The 21,158-nt window shown below is 33.5% G+C and overlaps 1 protein-coding gene across 25 annotated transcripts in view; it reads left to right on the top strand.

Moving 5' to 3' along the window:
• Positions 1 to 21,158, top strand: part of SSBP2 (single stranded DNA binding protein 2) — a 336,920-nt gene that overhangs the window by 231,267 nt on the left and 84,495 nt on the right. For 19 of the 25 annotated variants that reach the window (XM_063665470.1, XM_063665468.1, XM_063665465.1 and 16 more), the window contains one exon: positions 13,021 to 13,110. The exons of the other annotated variants lie outside the window; for them this stretch is intronic. In XM_063665470.1, the coding sequence (XP_063521540.1) occupies positions 13,075 to 13,110 (36 nt within the window). In that variant the 5' untranslated portion in view covers positions 13,021 to 13,074. The remainder of the gene's footprint in view (positions 1 to 13,020; positions 13,111 to 21,158) is intronic. 25 annotated transcript variants of the gene reach the window in all.

Below are 21,158 nucleotides of genomic sequence, written 5' to 3'. Positions count from 1 at the left end.
GACTCTTTTTGGTTAGTAAGCTATTGATTATTCCCACAATTTGAGCTCCTGTTATTGGTCTATTCAGAGATTCAACTTCTTCCTGGTTTAGTCTTGGGAGAGTGTATGTGTCGAGGAATTTATCCATTTCTTCTAGATTTTCTAGTTTATTTGCGTAGAGGTGTTTATAGTATTCTCTGATGGTAGTTTGTATTTCTGTGGGATCGGTGGTGATATCCCCTTTATCGTTTTTTATTGCGTCTTTTTGATTCTTCTCTCTTTTTTTCTTTATTAGTCTTGCTAGTGGTCTATCAATTTTGTTGACCCTTTGAAAAAACCAGCTCCTGGATTCATTAATTTTTTGAAGGGTTTTTTTGGTCTCTATTTCCTTCAGTTCTGCTCTGATTTTAGTTATTTCCTGCCTTCTGCTAGCTTTTGAATGTGTTTGCTGTTGCTTTTCTAGTTATTTTAATTGTGATGTTAGGATGTCAATTTTGGATCTTTCCTGCTTTCTCTTGTGGGCATTTAGTGCTATAAATTTCCCTCTACACACTGCTTTGAGTGCGTCCCAGAGATTCTGGTATGTTGTGTCTTTGTTCTCGTTGGTTTCAAAGAACATCTTTATTTCTGCCTTCATTTCATTATGTACCCAGTAGTCATTCAGGAGCAAGTTGTTCAGTTTCCATGTAGTTGAGCGGTTTTGAGTGAGTTTCTGAATCCTGAGTTCTAGTTTGATTGCACTGTGGTCTGAGAGACAGTTTGTTATAATTTCTGTTCTTTTACATTTGCTGAGGAGAGCTTTACTTCCAATTATGTGGTCAATTTTGGAATAGGTGTGGTGTGCTGCTTAAAAAAAGGTATATTCTGTTGATTTGGGGTGGAGAGTTCTGTAGATGTCTATTAGGTCTGCTTGGTGCAGAGCTGAGTTCAATTCCTGAGTATCCTTCTTAACTTTCTGTCTCGTTGATCTGTCTGATGTTGACAGTGGGGTGTTAAAGTCTCCCATTATTAGTGTGTGGGAGTCTAAGTCTCTTTGTAGGTCACTCAGGACTTGCTTTATGAATCTGGGTGCTCCTGTATTGGGTGCATATATATTTAGGATAGTTAGCTCTTCTTGTTGAATTGATCCCTTTACCATTATGTAATGGCCTTGTCTGTCTCTTTTGATCTTTGTTGGTTTAAAGTCCTTTGACAAAATTCAACAACCCTTCACGCTAAAAACTCTCAATAAATTAGATATTGATGGGACGTATCTCAAAATAATAAGAGCTATCTATGACAAACCCACAGCCAATATCATACTGAATGGGCAAAAACTGGAAGCATTCCCTTTGAAAACTGGCACAAGACAGGAATGCCCTCTCTCACCACTCCTATTCAACATAGTGTTGGAAGTTCTGGCCAGGGCAATTAGGCAGGAGAAGGAAATAAAGGGTATTCAATTAGGAAAAGAGGAATTCAAATTGTCCCGGTTTGCAGATGACATGATTGTATATCTAGAAAACCCCATTGTCTCAGCCCAAAATCTCCTCAAGCTGATAAGCAACTTCAGCAAAGTCTCAGGATACAAAATCAATGTACAAAAATCACAAGCATTCTTATACACCAATAACGGACAAACAGAGAGCCAAATCATGAGTGAACTCCCATTCACAATTGCTTCAAAGAGAATAAAATACCTAGGAATCCAACTTACAAGGGACATGAAGGACCTCTTCAAGGAGAACTACAAACCACTGCTCAATGAAATAAAAGAGGATACAAAGAAATGGAAGAACATTCCATGCTCATGGGTAGGAAGAATCAATATCGTGAAAATGGCCATACTGCCCAAGGTAATTTATATATTCAATGCCGTCCCCATCAAGCTACCAATGACTTTCTTCACAGAATTGGAAAAAACTACTTTAAAGTTCACATGCAACCAAAAAAGAGCCCTCATTGCCAAGTCAATCCTAAGCCAAAAGAACAAAGCTGGAGGCATCATGCTACCTGACTTCAAACTATACTACAAGGCTGCAGTAACCAAAACAGCATGGTACTGGTACCAAAACAGAGATATAGATCAATGGAACAGAACAGAGCCCTCAGAAATAACGCCGCATATCTACAACTATCTGATCTTTGACAAACCTGAGAAAAACAAGCAATGGGGAAAGGATTCCCTATTTAATAAATGGTGCTGGGAAAACTGGCTAGCCATATGTAGAAAGCTGAAACTGGATCCCTTCGTTACATCTTATACAAAAATTAATTCAAGATGGATTAAAGACTTAAATGTTAGACCTAAAACCATAAAAGCCCTAGAAGAAAACCTAGGCAATACCATTCAGGACATAGGCATGAGCAAGGACTTCATGTCTAAAACACCAAAAGCAATGGCCACAAAAGCCAAAATTGACAAATGGGATCTAATTAAACTAAAGAGCTTCTGCACAGCAAAAGAAACTACCATCAGAGTGAACAGGCAACCTGTTGGGAGAAAATTCAGGCAACCTGAATGGGAGAAAATTTTTGCAACCTACTCATCTGACAAAGGGCTAATATCCAGAATCTACAATGAACTCAAACAAATTTACATAAAAAAACAAACAACCCCATCAAAAAGTGAGCGAAGGACATGAACAGACACTTCTCAAAAGAAGACATTTATGCAGCCAAAAAACACATGAAAAAATGCTCATCATCACTGGCCATCAGAGAAATGCAAATCAAAACCACAATGAGATACCATCTCACACCAGTTAGAATGGCAGTCATTAAAAAGTCAGGAAACAACAGGTGCTGGAGAAGATGTGGAGAAATAGGAACACTTTTCCACTGTTGGTGGGAGTGTAAACTAGTTCAACCATTGTGGAAGTCAGTGTGGTGATTCCTCAGGGATCTAGAACTAGAAATATCATTTGACCCATCCATCCCATTGGTGGGTATATACCCAAAGGATTATAAATCATGCTGCTATAAAGACACATGCACACGTATGTTTATAGCGGCACTATTCGCAATAGCAAAGACTTGGAACCAACCTAAATGTCCAACAATGATAGACTGGATTAAGAAAATGTGGCACATACACACCATGGAATACTATGCAGCCATAAAAAATGATGAGTTCATGTCCTTTATAGGGACATGGATGAAACTGGAAACCATCATTCTCAGCAAACTATCGCAAGGACAAAAAACCAAACACCGCATGTTCTCACTCATAGGTGGGAAATGAACAATGAGAACACATGGACACAGGAAGGGGAACATCACACACCAGGGACTGTTGTGGGGTTGGGGGAGGGGGAGGGATAGCAGTAGGAGATATACCTAATGCTAAATGACGAGTTAATGGGTGCAGCACACCAACATGGCACATGTATACATATGTAACTAACCTGCACGGTATGCACATGTACCCTAAAACTTAAAGTATAATAATAATAAATAAATAAAATAAATAAATAAATAAAACAATAAGTAAAAAAAGAAAAATCAAAGGCCACCTCCTAAAGTATTTTAATACTTTTAATGAAATTTTAATTGTTTTTATCAGAGTCCTTTTGCATTTCTCTTGCACATAAAACGTTTATTTGGCAAGAGTGGTTGCCTCTCCCTTGTTACGTATCAGACTTCCTATGTTTCATGGCTTCCATATGAAAAGTTCGCATTTTGTAGAAATCACCAGCCAGTCAGAGCACTCTTTTTTTCATTTGCATGGCAAATACCACCTATAATATTTAGATCACAAACTCTTTGGCCCTTTATATGTTTTTAGATGCTCAGGATCTACTTCTTCGTGGAATATTTTGGTTTTGTTTATTTGATTTTGTTTTTGATGTTATTTCTGGGTCTCTCTTGCTCTTTTGGAAGCCTAAAGGATTGATTACTATTCTGTGGATACTTTGTGAAAATAACATGTAAAATATTTTTGTGATTGAAAAACAGACCAAAAAAAGTAGCACAGTCAATGATACTGGTTCTCCAGACTGTGAGTGGGTGACTAAGTGAGGTGGCACAGGGTAGAGTATGTGGTGCTAAAAATAAACTTGTGTCCCTGTGCAAACAAATGCCCAGGAATAATGTAAATGATTTCTAGGTTATTTCTAGTACCTAACTTTCCAAAATAGAAAAACTTGTTCTTCATATTTTGAAAATTAAAATGCTTCAGATCTTATTTTATTGAAATGAATTATTTTAAAGTTAGAAATATCTGCATTTTATTTAATCTTGAATTTTAGGGATTAGGTTTATTTGAAGTAAACTTAATATGTGGTCATATTTTCTAGCTGTTGACAAAACTGGGTTTGTGTGTGTGTGAGTAAATAATCATTTTCATTTATGTTAGAAATAAGACATTCCAGAAAGTTTATAAAAATTGTGTTTAAAAAATCACTCAGGTACGTTACTCTAAGCTAATACTATGTATTCACCTACAGTCTTTTATACATTACCTTTTATCATTTGCATAATTAAAATCATGTTACACTCAATTCTGTATTTGGTGTGCTTCACACGGCATTATATCACCAACGGGTTCCCACATTTCTCAAATAATGCCATTTGTAAGCGTTGTTTTTAATGGTTGAATCATGTTCCAAAATTTAGATGTACTGCAATTTAAGCATTATATTACTGCTGAATTTTGGGGTTACTTTGAATATTTCTTACTGTAAATATATCACAGGACACATTTTATGTGTACTGTTTTTCTCATAGTTCAGAATTTATATTTGGATAGTTTTGGAAAAGAAGGGTCACTTAGTCAAATTTATTAATATTTTTATAGCACATGGTATATACATTTAATGTGATTTCTACAAGTTTACTAGTTTCCCATGATACCAATAAACTGTAAAAATCCTTCTGGCAAGATTCTTAAGCGTATTTCCCCAGTCATCAATAACATCACAACTGTTTATCTAGATGTTAATAACATTTGCAAAAAATGAGCCTTCTGAGGCTTGCCAGATCTTTGCTTTACACCTGTTAACTAAAAAGATTTTCCCCAACTTTCCAACATTACAACAAAAAAGAAACTAAGTATGAACATTGGAAAGGTTCACATTATTCCAGGCAAGTAATTTAAAGAGACCAATACCTAGATATAGAATTGAAACATCTGAGAATTAAAAGTATCAGGAAAATGTCCTTCAAATCTTTAGAAGATAAAAACAGATGATATCCCAAGGAACAAAAATCAAGATGGTATCGGACTTCTCTGTACCACTAAATACTAGACAACAGTAGTTAACTATAGTTTTGATGAGAGTCATCGAAGACACTTTCCTATATATAAGGATTTGGAAAACAATATCCATTTACTCTCTGTTAAACTGAGAAATGTATAAAAATGAAAACTCAAGCATAGTGAAGTTATGTTATTAAAAAATTAGATAAAATTGAAGTCATTATTTTGGATGCTAAGAGTATGGTTACAAAATTGAAGGTTAAGGTCAAAAATTATTACTGAAGAAGAGATGATAAAAACAAAAATGTATGTCTAAAACACCAGATGTTTATAACAAGGATTGGGAAGTGGAAGAGGGAGATGTAGAATAGGAAAAATAAGCTACCTTCTTCATTTTTCATAGGTAAAGGCAAACAATATTGTTTGTCTTAATTTTAATACCTTTAAAGCTTAGGATAAAGAAAGTTTTTTTTCTGATTTTAAAGGACATCTCATTAGATGCATTTTAGAAACTTTTCTACTAACAAGTAAAACAGTTAAATAAAATATAGCCATAAAGTTTAAAAATAAATGGATGGGAGATGATTTATTATGCAAACACAAAAGGAAACCTGAGCTTGCAATATTAATTTTGGACAAAATAGATTCAAGGCAGTGATTACTAAACATGAAAAAGAAAATGACTTTTAATAAAGGATAGAATCCACAGTAAAGATAAACACTGTGCTAATGAACACAGAATTAAAATATGTAAGGCAAACATTGGTAGAGGCACAAGGAGAAGTGGACAGACAACAGTGTGGGCATCGTATATATATTTGAAAGAGCAAGGGACAAAAATTAGAGACAATATGAAGATATTAAACCAATAGATTAAAATGTAGACAGAGAATAAGGATATTTACTAAGTATCCATGGGAAATTATAACAATCGTTGATTAGACCACAAAAAATTGTTCAATAAATTTCTAAATACAAAAATTGTATAATACATCTTACCTAGCCACAATTGGAAAACTAGAAAAAACAAATTAAAAAATAAAACCTCCAACTATTTGTTAATTAAAGTGTATCTTTTATTACATCTGCAAACTTGATATTGGTGTTCTCATTTTTTTCGTAAATCATTGAATTACTGTAATATTCATTGCCAGTTGCATTCAATAACTGGCAAATAAATTATAATCATTAGATGGCTTAAGAAAAAAATTGTGAACACCAATGTCAAACTTTGCAGATGCAACCAAGGGTAGATTCAGAGCCAAATTTGTAGTTTTATATTCTTTGGATTTTAAAAAGAGGGGAAAATAGACCAGGTGTGGTGGCTCACGCCTATAATCCCAGCACTTTGGGAGGCTAAGGTGGGTGCATCACTTGAGGTCAGGAGTTTGAGACCAGCCTGGCCAACATGGTGAAACCCTGTCTCTACTAAAAATACAAAAAATAGCTGGGCGTGGTGGCAGGTGCCTGGAGTCCCAGCTAATTGGGAGGCTGACACAGGAGAATTACTTGAACCTAGGAGGCAGAGGTTACAGTGAACCAAGACAGCACCACTGCACTCCAGCCTGGGCAACAGAGTGAGACTCCATCTCAAAAAAAAAAAGAGGGGAAAATAACTACTAATTTAATTAAGATGTTTGAAAATAAATAATAAAACCTTTAAAAGGCTGGAGAATGCAAATAATTTGTTAAAAAGAAGTAAACATGTTAATGAAACAAAAAAAGTAAATTAATAGACCAATTCCTGGCAAAGATGATGAGAATGCTAATTCAGTTTAAGAGGGAGAAAATAAATCATCATCTCTGGGGGCCTACAATTCAGAAAGACAGTCCAGGGCAGGCAGGCAGACTCTGCTCCACGAAGTCATTCAGAGATTGAAACTAGCAGGTGCTCTGCCATTGTATAAGGCATCCTTTTTTTTGGCCTGTATGGCAGAAATTAGATCTCTGAAACATTTGTGTTCCAGACAATAGGAGGAGAAAGAAAGGAGGGAGCATTACAAACAAGATCTTAAGACCAAAGTTCTAGAAGTGACACGTGTCTCTTCTGCTCCTATTCCATCAGTAAGAACCTGATTTTTGGTGAGAACACAGGGGACTGAGAAATGTAATACAGCTGGGATGCCATGTGCCTGGCTGGTAGAAGAAAGGAAAAACATATTTTTTGTGGTCTACTTAGCAGTGTCTCTCACACCTGCTACAGAGGACCTTTATAAATTATGTAAAAGTAGTGTATATATGGATAAAACTAAATATTTCAATGACATGAAGTGTTCTGAGAAAATGTAAATGAACCAAATTGAAGAAAAGAGAAGTAGAAAATATGAAAAGATAATAATTCTTTCCAAAATTGCCTTTGTCTAAGGCAGTTTTACTGCTTTACTGCTGTGTCTTTTAACTTTCAATAAGTAGATAAATACCATATTATATGAACTTCTTCAGAGCATTATAAAAAACAATTTGCCATCAATTCCTTTTGAAAAGGTAGAAAGATCCTGATGCTCAAGCTTGAAAAATATAATACTTCAAAGGACAGTCTAGACCCATCTCATTGAGAATAGAGATGTAAAACTCCTACATAAAATATTACCAAATATAATTCAGCAGCCTATTAAATGCATCATGCATGATGATCAAGCATGACTTATCTCAGAAATACAATCATGATTTAAGAAAATTATCAATATGTGATTACTTATATAATGCTTCACAAAATAAACACTAAATAATACTACTCAAAAAATGAAAAGGCAAAAAGCATATTTTCTTATTCCTGATTTCTTTGAAAATTGTTTTTTGTGGTACTAGGCAAAGGATGATTTTTTAGTATGATAAATAATATGTCCTCAACCAATAGCCAAAATATTTTACTGTGCTTTACACTAAAGTTGCCAACATAAGATACCTACTATCATTATTTTAAGTGTTTCTCATAAAGTACCTACAGATGGCTTATGTCTTAGTTCATTCTGTGCTGCTGTAACAGAATACCCGGGACTGGGTAGTTTATAAAGAACATAAATTTATTTCTCATAGTTCTGGAGGCAGGGAAGTCCAAGATAAAGGCACCAGCATCTGGGTCTGGTGAGGGCTTTCTTGCAGCATCCTCACATGGCAGAGGGAAAGCTACAATAAACTCCTTCTATCAAGCAAGCCCTTTTATAAGGATGTGTAATACCATTCTCAAGGGAGGAACCCTCAAGACCTACTCACCTCCTAAAGGGCCTGCCTCTTAATACTGTCACACTGGCAACACCTGAATTTTGGAGGGGACACATTCGTACCATAGCAGCTTAAAAACAGTATAGATGGCTAAATAAGGAAAATCTATAATCCCCTGCTCAGCCTCTTCCTACTCACCCCTCCCTTTAATCCCCTTTCCAGTTTCTAATAATCATAGCACTATTTTAATTCCTCTATTATTATCTTCATATACTTAAAATACTTTTCATATACATAAAATTATTTTTCCTATTTTACCAAATATAGACTGTCTTGATTCTTCACTGTATAATTAGGCAAACAGTTCTCTAGCATTCTTAGTAAATAAATTGTTAGTTATTCAATGTGTAGAATCTTGATAAATGCTAATTGTGTTTAGTAGTAAATTGCATCCTAATTTTAGTTTTAAACAAATTTGTATTTAATGCCTGCTGCTTTGGAACTTTCATACAGAGTATATACAACTTTTTTTCCCTACCAGAGACCAACAGTGATAATAACTAAATTTAAAATAAGAAGGTTTTTAACTTTTATTTCAAGTTTTTATTTAACAGGAGAAAAATATAAAATAAGAGTATATTTCTCTGTTCTTGAAATTCAGAAAATAGGGAATTAAAATAAAATGTTTAAAAATCAGTCATATAATAGCATTTCAGAGAAATGGGAAAATGGGAAATGATGAAATAAATAACATAAACATATTGACTCATGCCTTCTTAGAGGGTAGAATGATGTAGGTACAAAAAGTTCCAGAGAAGATGACCACACAAACTGAACAAAATGTAAGTACATAGAAACATGAAGAAAGATATCATGGTAACTCTATAAGTTCATTTTAATATTTCCTTGAGAAAACAAATAATTGTTCCATACTTTAATTGATTTGAGAACACCAAATTTAAAATATTGGATTTATAAAAAGTCAGTAAAATTAGATTTGTATTTTGGGAAAATGAAAAAGAAATAAAAAATAAAGTTGTCACTCTCCAAAAAAAAAAAAAAAAAAAAACTTGAAATTTAGGACAGATGGCTAAGTAAATGCTTCAAGAGCAGTTAGAAAATACATTATCTGGCAGTGCACGATAAAAGCATGCAAATTGATCTGTTAGAAGAAACAAAACACTTTTAATGATAATATTGTTATATCTGCACTGAAGTCTTATATATTCAGTTTAGTTAGAGGAAATATTGTAAACCCATATTATTTGTATGTTTTTCTCTTTTAAGAGAGAGCTATAATGAAAACTCAACCCTAAATAGTCATGGATATATTATATAGTAAAGGATTTTCTATGCTACTCCAGTGGGAATTCACATAAATTCAGTGAAACTAATGCTTTCTAGTAGTTCTTAACTATAATTAAACTGTTTACTCTCCTTTTGTGATAACATCATAGAGTAATAATACATGCTTTATGATTCAGGCCCAGCAACAATTTTCTGTGGATCATGGATAAATTTGACTCATGAGTTTTGGAAGTTAGCTTGAGAGAAGTCTCAGAAATTTCAGCATCATAACCAAAGAACTGTGGTACTTCTCCCATCTAAATAAATTTCTAATTCCAAAAACTTCTTATTTACCTTACAGTTTCAAAGCATGCATTATTTATTTGCTACTGTATATAAATTAGCAGGTTAGGCAGTTTGAGAAATATACTCTTTTACAATGCCGAGAGCACCATTTAGTGTACCTCTATAGTGTTTATTGTCAGTATATGTTAATGATCAGCATAAGGCACCATTTGGTACCCTAAGCTGAGTCCGCGTGATACAGTAGAGAGGGAATTATCTTTTGCCAATAAATCCCAGCAGAGTGAATGGATAATTTAGCTAAAAAGTGTGGTCCACAAAGTTAAGTTTGGGCCGAAATGCTGTGGACTAGTGCTTTGTACTGAGTATACTGGATAATTACCAGCTTTCAGCACACTTTACTTTGTGTCTTTAGGTCAAGGCTAGAAGTTACTATCACATCAGATAATTCATGCTGTATACGATGAATCATCTAGCTATAAAAATCTTTATTTTCAAGACACTTCTCTTGTTGTGCCTAAAGTATGAATATTAAGAAAGAGAACTTCCACAAAATTATTGTGCCACTTTGAAGGAATAGGTACAAACCGTAAAAATGTGGTACATCTTGAAATGTAGGAAGGGAAATCAGTTAGTAGTCACTGTAACTGGATTCATTCATTTGTTTGATTTGTTGATTGCTTGACTATCCTGTTTAAAATTACAATCCTTGCCTATTTTACTAGGAATTCTCTATTCCCTATCCTTTTTTCTTCTTAGATCATGGATAAATATATTTTGTTTGTTTTACTCATTGTCTTTCTTCCCTCACTAGAATGCTGGCTTTATGAGGGCAAAGATTTTTTTTCCTATTACATTAACTACTATATTACAAAACTTAAAAATCCTTGACTATATGTAAGAAGAGAGAATAAATTCAGTATTCTTACTGAATTTATTAAATAAGTTTAAAGCATAAGATGAAAATTCAGAAGCCATTTTAAAGGTTTAACCTGCTTAAATCTTCATCAAATGATTTATTTTGTTTTGCTTTTACATAATAGCAAGAAAAAAAACCCCAGGAAACATATATAATTAAGAACTTTGAAGAAAACCCTACCAACCTAGCATATGATATACCTTTAAACAATGTAGCCTGCCAAAAAAGAAAAAAATAAATAAGCAATTAGTCAAATATTTAACTGTGAATTTTACATGTTTCTTTACCAGCATCCTTACCTGTTGAATTTTAGTTCAGCTACAAATGAATACAAATGCGTATTCCTTTGAATAGAGAAAAAATCATATTTTATATACTTCTTAGGCAACTGGAATTGAGGGAGAAATTATATCTCTGAACTACACTAAAAAGTTTTAGTAATTCAGTAAATTCTGTTTTGTCACTTTGTACATATGCTCAGTGTTATAGTATACATTTGAAAGTACAGGTGAGTGTGATTTCCAAATTTGTCTTTTTTAATATGTCTTTTTATTGTTATACAATTTTCTATTCTGCAGTTAATTAGAACAATAATGATAGGCTATGTCTAGCTTTTCTTACTAAAAGCAACTTCTACATGACAGTAATTTCAGCCATAAAGATATATCAGATCTTTCTTCCTAGATCTGGATGTAATCATATTTATTTAAACTAAAAGAGGTTGTGTTTGATGATATTTTTTCTTCTTACTGTAACATTGTTGTATTAAAATTTTACACAAGTTTAGTTAAAATGAAAAAAAGCAATTTGCTTCTCTTTTTTTAAAACATGAATGTTGCTATATAAAGCTCAATAGAGCAATAACTGACAAATGGTAGGTATTCCATTAATGTGCACTAATTGAAATTGCATGGTTTTTCTTAGAATAATAGATCCATGTTTCATCTTAAAATCTAAGAAATACTATTTCTTCTTTTATATTCATATGCCTTATCAGAAGTTTAAAATTTTGACATTCATAGGTAAGCAACATTTCAGATAATCACATTTAAATCTAGACTTCCTCAGGAAATACTAAAATCATTGGCCTTAATTATTAACAACTGTCAGTACTATAAAATAAACATATTTAGTATTTTTTTAACAATTTATATACTGGGAAATGTGTGCTACAAACATACGGAGATTTTACATCTTATAATGGAATATTAACGCATGAATGAATACACTGAAATATAGGTGAAGATAGCACAACAGATACACTAGATACAAGAGTTGCTTTGATTTCTCATCATAGCAGAACTGTTCAATTCAAACTGATCTATCTTCAGCATATTTCTGATCCCTTCTTGACTGTTTTTAGTATTTGTAATATGTCTAATCAGGTTGAGGGATGAAATCTATGATTATAGAACAGTTGTATGTATAACTGCCCTATGTAAGTATTAAATCTATAATGTTGATTTTATTACAAAGAGTGTAACCCAAAGTTTTTCATACTCCTATTTTATAAAATACCAGGATTCCATGAAATAATTTGCAAGTGAAGTAGACTTTGAATTTTTCAATTTGATTTTTTTCATAATTTGTATGAGACTATTCTTTCCAAATCTAATTTATTTCTCCTATTCAATCCTTTATTTACTTTTTTGTCCTCACCACCCTATATATTTTGGCTACTAGTTACAGTATATCAGAAAGTGAATAATGTGAGTGTTGCCACCTATAGGCAGGAAATTTAATTATACTTGTTTATGACATAAAAGCATAATCTTAAAAAAAGAGAATTATTTTTGTCAACTCCTACAGTCCACCCCAGCATCTTCATACTTTTTACCTATTTGTTCACCTATTTGTTTTTGATGTTGCCATTTCAGATGCCTGTGCCTTAAAATAAAGCATTTACTAAATTTTGTCATAGTGCTATTTGCATTTACTGTATCATCAAAATATACCACATTATTTAAGTTCTTTGACTTCACAAAGTTTAAAGAGATTTGTTAAAACCAACTAATATAACCAGTCATATACTAAACTGTTGTATCTCAGTTTACTTCTAGGATGGGGAAAATTACCAGTATTTGTTCCCAGGCATGAAAGAGCATCCCGTCCTGCAATCTATTATCATTAGTCTTTGGTTTTGTGCCTTCTCTGTAATGATATAGGTTTGTTTCTCCTTTATTCTTTGCAGAGTGCTGCAGCAGCTCCCAGTCCAGTGCTAGGAAACATTCCCCCAGGAGATGGCATGCCAGTAGGTCCTGTACCACCAGGGTTCTTTCAGGTACTCAGAGAAACTCTGACTAGGAATGTTAAGGCATAGGAACTCCTGTTTGATTTTATTAAAGATATGAAGGAAGATAAGGCTATTTTAATTTTTAAGGTAAACAATAATGTGTAGCCAACTCTTGATTATTCAGACGGGTTATCTATTATATCCCTTTCTTCTTATGTTTTATTTGTTATTAGAGTATGTAATTATTTACTTAGTCATTGTGTTGCTCAATTAAGAAAGAAAAGGAATTGAGAAATACAAATTAGCCCATTAAATTAACTGTGGTAAATATTTTGTGGGAGAACAGACTAAATATGAGGTTCTGGAAAGAGATGGATATTAACTATACAAGCATAGACAAGATGATTAAGATTTGGCTGTAATTTCAAAATATGACTAAATTATAATTTATTAATTTATCAAGAATTACAGGCTATATAAAAATATGTTTGAGAATTATCTTTGGGGCTTTTAAGCTGGAATTTTTATTAATATTATATAACATTTTAAGATCAGATTTCAAATATATGTGAGTATTCTTAAATTTCAAAAAGACCACTTATTTTAGCGATGATGATAACAATTTTACAGTGACAATACAGTATTTAACTTTTTAAAGTTTCACAGCATCCGCTTCTTAAATCTGACAGTTTTCTAACTCAAACCAACATAAATTCTGAAATTCATTTTTAAATTAATTGTAGTTAATTTTATAATACCCTTTAAGGAAATTAAGAACTTAGGAGCTAAGAACTAGAGTTGAAAGGCATTACAGGACCTAAGGTAATATGCTGTATTGTTAATGAATTACATTAGGTGTTTAGAAACTAATTTGTCACTTCCATTTTGTATTTTCAGAGTTCTTCATAATCATTTGTTAGCTAATTCAAATTCACACCATCATTGCAGGTTCATCAATGTACTTATAAATGTGAAAATAAAGAAATAAAATTATAAATAATTTTCCAAACTGTATCAATTGAATAAAAGGTCTTAATTAAAACAGAGATCCAACTCTAGTCCTTTAGGACATGCTTATTTATTCAGCTACTCTGTATTAATACCCAAGTAGTCTAGAAAAGTCTTCTTAGAGGTCACATTCTGTCGTGGGGGCCCTATCTTATAATCTAGGAATAGACTATAACTCTTTTGATTATTAATTAAACCACCACCATTTAAGATATTGAAAATAAAAGCTTACACTTAACAACTGCTAACTGCATGCCATGCTTCGTTCTAAATGCTTTACATATATAAACTCTAATCCTCACAATATCCATAGATGTAAAATATGTATTATTATCATTCCCACTGTACAGATAGAGAAACCAAGGCATTGATAGCTAAGTGATTTGCACAAAGTCAGAAAGTTACAGGGCTTGGATTCAAATCAAAGTAGTCTGGACTTCTGCCATTGAATTTATCTTTTAAGCCTCGTAGTTGATTGTTATTCATGAAATATTTCCAGTTCATTTTATTTTTTCCTCATTCCCTTCTTTCTCTTGCCAAAGATGGGTAGGAGTTAACAGAGTAAATCAGAAAAATATATATTTGAGAGTTACTGAAAGTCTCTAAGAGGCACTTTTAAAAGAGGGAGCAGGTTGGGGAGGAAGCCAGATTCTTTCATTCTAGGGTTAAGCCAAGATGTATAAATCCATACATTTTTCATTTCCACATTTTGTAGAATGAACTGTTCTCCGTTTGCCTATCTTTTATCTCAAAGTCTCGTTAAGAGTAATTGAAACCGTTAGCTTTTAGTTTTTCCAATGTGATAAATATTTGAGTACTACTATATGCCAGGCACTGTAGTAGGCATCTAAAAACTAGCAGGTGTAGTGTGTACCTTCCTGAAGCTTATTGTATAGCCCGTGAGGCATTATTAAAAATAAATAACTATAATACAGTGAAATATGTGTTGTAACAGAGTAAAGTTTAAAGTTCTATGATGACCTGGATGAGAGAGCCATTAAATCTGCCTGAGTTGGAGATAAGAGTAGATTGGAAAACATTGTCCACCAAAATAAGCAGAGGAATTACATTTCAGAAAGTCAGAATAATATAAACAAAAGTGTGACTGCATCAAAATGATCTGTGCAGAGGTGTTCAGAGTAATACATACAGAAGGTAGCGGGGAGGGTAGGCAGGAGTTCCAAGACATAAAATTGAAAAGATATGCTCTAGCATGCCACATGTTAAGAACCTGAGTTTTTATTCAGTAGGAGCCATCAGAGATCTTTAGGAAGGGCCTGAATTCATACTAAACGGTGGATTCAGGCTCTGGTAGGCACCTGTGAGAGACTTGTGTACAAAATCCCAGTCCTCAAGAAGCCCTACAATGTCATGAATGAGAGAAGAGGCCATTACAGCATAGAAAGAAAATGGCTGTAGTGTGCTCTTAGAGAAAATCAGAAGGCCACCAAACCGAATCTTGGGAGATGCATAGTCAGGAAAAGTATTGTCAAAATAGTAAATGAAATCCAATTTGGCATTTGAGGATGAGTTATGACTTAGGCAAAGGAAGAGAGGGGAAGAAATTTCTAGGAAAAGGGAAAATAATTTACAGAGATCCAGAGGGAAAAGGAGAGAGAGAGACCAAGGAAAACTGGAGCTTAATTAGCTAAAGGGAGAGTAGCTAGTGATGAAGCTTGAGAGGGACTGCAGGGGCCTTGTAGGTTAGTAGAGTTTGAACTTGATCCTAAAGGCAGTACTAAACTACTGGAGGATTTTAAGCAGGAGACAGACATGTTCATATTTCCATTTTTGGAAAAATCACTCCAGCTCCATTGTGTAGCCAGAATTGCAGAGGAACAAGTCTGAAGATAGGGAGAGAATTTAGAAGTCTTTTACAGTACTCCAAGTGAATTTCTTTTTTTTTTTTTTTTTTTGAGATGGAGTTTCGCTGTTGTTGCCCAGGCTGGAGTGCAGTGACGCGATCTCGGCTTACCGCAACCTCCGCCTTCCGGGTTCAAGCGATTCTCCTGCCACAGCCTCCTGAGTAGCTGGGATTACAGGCATGCACCACCATGCCTGGCTAATTTTTGTATTTTTAGTAGAGACGGGGTTTCCCCCTGTTGGTCAGACTGGTCTTGAACTCCTGACCTCGTGATCTGCCTGCCTTGACCTCCCAAAGTGCTGGGATTACAGGCGTGAGCCACGGCGCCCAGCCTACTCCAAGTGAAATTTAATGGTGGCCTTAACTGAGATAGTGGGATGGTAAGTATGGGGAGATATGAAGTAGATTTGAGAGATAGAAATAAATGCAGGATATTGCAAAATAAGGGAATTCAAGGATAATAATTCTAGTTTCTGGCTCTAATCTGGGCAGATGTAGGTACCATTTTCTAAGCTAGAGAACACAAAATGGGGAATAGGTTTGAGGTGGAACATATGAGGTTCCCATGAGTCCTCCAATTAGACATATCTGTTAAGCTGATAGACCTGTCCTAGGTTTGAGGTCTAGGACAGTAATCTAAACTAGAGATAAAAATTGCAGGGCCATATCATATTAAGGGTACTTGAATCCTCAGGGGTAGATGAATTATCCAGGGAGAAAGTACAGAATGAGAAGGTAAGAGAATATACAACTGAACTACAAAAAACACTAATATTTAAAAGATGAACAAAAGAAGAACCCATTACAGATGCAGCAGTGTTAGTAGGTTGGCTATGATAGCAGCTCAAGGAAGAGACTTTCTGAACTGATTCAAGATCAGTGGCAGTAGAATTAGAAAGGAATAAACAGTTCATAGTTATGTTTGATAGGCCTTAATTAACCAAAGTTAGGGTAGAAAAGAAAGAGAAGAATCAAGGATGATTCTGAGATTTCTACTTTGGGTCTCTGGATAAGTTTAGTGTCTTCATCTGAGTAATGAAAGACAGGAGATTGAAAAACTTTCAGGTATATTTGAATTTGATACACAAGTCATTTCTGTTTATCTAGGCAGACTATTTCAACTGATCCCAAGTACTTTTTTCCTCTATTCAACATTTAAATATGTCTCCCTACAAATGACTCTAAAATATTAAAAAACTCGAAGTACCAAAAATTTTAAAAAGACATATGATATTATTATCTTTTGGTACATATAATGATGTGATCAAATGACTCAAGTGTGTCCTAAATATCAGCATTGGTTTCCTGCAGTTACTGAACTAGTGTGATGCTGGCCATAATGTCAAAATACATATAGTTAATGAGGAGTAGCTGCCTTCCGTGAGTAGAAATAGCAGCAGACAATCATAATTCAAGTTCACACCCCAGTTTCTAATCTAGTTCCAAAGAGATGTTGACCTTCAAGAATGATCCAAATCTGGAGAACCTGTGTTGGAGTGTCAGTTCACAGTTCATAAACTCTAATACCCAAGATCAGGCACAATCCTGATTATTAGTTCAGTACAAGGCAAGGAGGAATGGAAGCAACTGGAAAAGAGCTGGTGTGTCTCCTTAAGTAACAAGGTCCAGAAGGCTGGCTAGGATAAAGACTCAGATTCTCCGAAAAGCCAGACTTGGATATTAGGGAATTCCTGGTTCAAAAGAGACTTAGTCAAAAGGGTACTAAATAGTTTTTCCAGCCTCTCCTGGTTGCAACTACTAAATTCTGAAGGGTGGTTACCTCCTATTGCCTTTGACTTTTAGATAATGATAATATTTTAAACTTATATTCTTAGTAAATGCAAAGCTTATTTGGAGATAACTTGAATGGATTAGACCGAAAAAGAATTTAGCCTATTAGAATTAGTGAATAAATAAAAGTAAAGAAGAATAATTTATAATTAGCAAATGAAGTCCCCGCCTAAGTATTTCTGAGCTCTACTTACTTTGTGATCATACTCTAAAAAATACATTGAAACATTTCTCCTAAATAGACAAACATACTCCTTTTTTTCCTGTTTATGTTACAGAACAAGCTCCCTCTTCCATTGTAAGTATAGACTTAAATTCATTACCAAGTAGAATGATCACAAACTCTGAACTTGTGAATATATAACAACTACATTTGAAAAATAGCAATGAATTAAAGTCTAAAATAAATAATTATGATATAACTTCATACACTTAATAAATCCATTCTGGAAGGCAGTCTTTAGTGTCTTTCTATTTGTGACATTGTTCATACTTAAACTTTGATGTTTTTATTGAAATGAGAGAGCCTCTGTTGCAGAGCAGGAAACCAATTAAGTAAAATCAGTAAGACTAGTCGGACATGCAAAAGGAGGTACAAATTTAATAAAATAAAGCCATTTAAAGTATGACATGTAGTTATTTACTTGGAGTCTGTTTTCAAATGAGTAATTTGTATAGGAAACCCTGTAAGTCCTCAGAGTGACACCATGGAACTGATGAATGACTTCAGAGCAGCTTTCTTAAACTGGGAAGTCTTGCTGCTTGGGATCCAGAGGGAAGAGAGTAGACATGGCCATTGATCTAACTAAAAGTTTGGCAGTTTTTGTAGAATAAAGTACAGTATCTTGATATGGTGTGAATACACATCCATTGTAAGTACCCAGAACTGAGTTTGTACTCTTTTATATCCCTGTCTTATTCAAAGATTTCATTGTATGCTAAGAAATTTGAGTTATGTATTAAAAGCATCGATCTGCTATTTATTCATTCTTGTGGCATTCATACAAAAGGACAGGCAAAGGACTTTGATTCCTGCAATATAAATAGGCAGCAGCATTCCTTAGACCAAGTGGATTTTCTTCTCACTTATGTATAATGATCAAAATAATTTACTACTAATAAAATACACTAAATAACACAAAAGTACTAATTCTTTTGTTTAAAAAATTAGATTATTAACTCTGTTACCTTGTAAAGTTCTGTAATTTTATGGATGAGTAAGTAACAAGGAATCTTCTCTTGTGAATTTCTATAACTTATAGAACATTAATGCAATGGACATTTCTTATTTTAACCAAAAAAATATCGAGGAGGGTAAAAATGCTTTTTCCTACTTTATGTTCTTTACCACAAGAAAACTTTTAAGAAGGAAACTATGACTTCTTTATCACTCTAATAACCAAATACATTCATATCCTTTATATAAAAACACAACATAATCTTTTAATAGGTGCTAATGTGGATAATATCTTTGATTCTGTAACTAATCTGGGATATACCTGTTAATATCTAATTTTGAACTCTATATAGACCTTTGTTTTCTTTTATCATGTATTTTGATTTTTATCTTGATACATTTACTATATTTTAGTCCCTAGATCTTTAGTTTTATTAGCTGAAACTGTTGAAAACTGATAATATGTTGATGTTGGGTTGTAAATTTAAGACTTTGACGTGGATAAGATTATAAATACATGTTAATGATAAAGGATACCAAGTAATTTAGTTTCAGACCAAGGTGATCATTCATATTTTAAAATCTAAGTAGAATGAAACTCTGATATAGTAGAAAATATGTGACAGCAGGTTTTAAGTCACATTTTGTTTGCAGGCCTAAGATTGGCAGTGATAAAGCTGCCTTGCCATCTAGTGGTAGTTTGCAGATGGCTCCACTTGTTCAGGGCCTTTTTCCAGACTTTCTATTTTTAGCAAGGCTGCACTATAGCAAACTGACCTAGTGCTTTGACATAGTAATAACGCAATAAGGAAAAAAAAAAATAGTAAGAAATTTCCTCTTTTCTCCATGGTGGTATTATTGACTAGGGAAGGCTCAATATAAATGACATTCATAAAGCAACAAGGACAAAAAGCTCAAAGTGTATAATATTTTTGATGTTTTAAAAGAAAAAATCAAAAATGAGAAAAATAATTATTTAATATGACACTCAAAACTAAAAAAGAAAACCAATAATATATGGTTTTATAAGTCCTGGTTAAATGTTTTTGGAAGATAGATGTTTAATTTATTTCTGGAAATAAATTCTGCATTTTGAAGATATCTTGGTATCTATATTCATCTACTCTGCTATTCCTATTCAGACTTCCTAAATCCAGCCGTTTATATACATATAGTTAAATAATCTACATGCCCTCTCAACTTCCTTCTGTTATTAGTCTTGGCATTACCTTCACTTCCAGTGGTTTGCCTGTCCTCTTATCTTTCCTGACTATGGTTGTTTCAGAAATTAGTCTCAGAAAGTTCTCTAAGCCAGGAGAAACTCCCTTTCCCTCTCAGGAAGTTATAAGTACCATCTTAGATCTTAGATAAATGAACCAAAAGATTACTTGTTATATCCTTCTTAGTTTGAATGAGTAGGGTACTGAAACTCTGAAGTAGAATTAATTTATTAGACTAGAATATCTAACAGCATTAATATATATAGTTTAAAAAATTCAGACATTAGAAATAGTATTTCTCAGAATTAAATATAGCTAGGATTTAGATAGTGGAGGTGAGGAAGTTGGCTTATTTATCAAACCTCAAGAAATAAAAATTAACTTTAATTTTCTTAAAAATGTAATTTTGTATCTTTAGAGAACAGAGATTCCTAAATGTTGAAAATAGAGCAAATCTTTCCCTGTTATAAAGATAAAAGCAACTAAAAAAATAAAGGTGCCTAGCAGCTGCTGGCTTTGATAATGCTGTCCTGCAGTTGTGGTAATAGTTTTTCTGGCCTCAACTATTAGAACAAATTAAAACTGCTCAGCTTGAGTAACTAAGTAAGCTTTTTTAAAAATTGCAATTCAGGCAACTAAAGACGCTACAGCAGTAACTGGATGGACAGAGAGCAAAGAAGGGAGTGTCAGGTATTCAGAGTCTTTACTTGGGTTTTCCAGTTAGAATCAAATGAAACACTTTCCTATTAGAAACCCAGTTTTTTGTTGTTTATTTGTTTGCCAAACTGAGTATTTAGGAGAAATTTAGGTTGGTCATTCTAGACCAGTATTTGGTTTTCCTTTCACTTTCATGCTACTCCTGCAAGCCAAAGATGTCCAAGGCATTTAGTATGAAACAATAAAGCATCATAGTTTAAAATCACATCTGAGATAAGAGCTTAGCTATTGTTCAGATCATTTGAAATTATAGTTTTTCTTTTGAAAATATTATTGAAAATTCTTCCCAGAGTGCTGTAATTTTTATTGATGTTTCTTG

This window comes from Pongo pygmaeus, chromosome 4 (assembly GCF_028885625.2).
Source record: "Pongo pygmaeus isolate AG05252 chromosome 4, NHGRI_mPonPyg2-v2.0_pri, whole genome shotgun sequence".
NCBI classification, from domain to species: Eukaryota; Metazoa; Chordata; class Mammalia; order Primates; family Hominidae; genus Pongo; species Pongo pygmaeus.
This window is presented reverse-complemented; position numbering and strand designations above follow the sequence as displayed.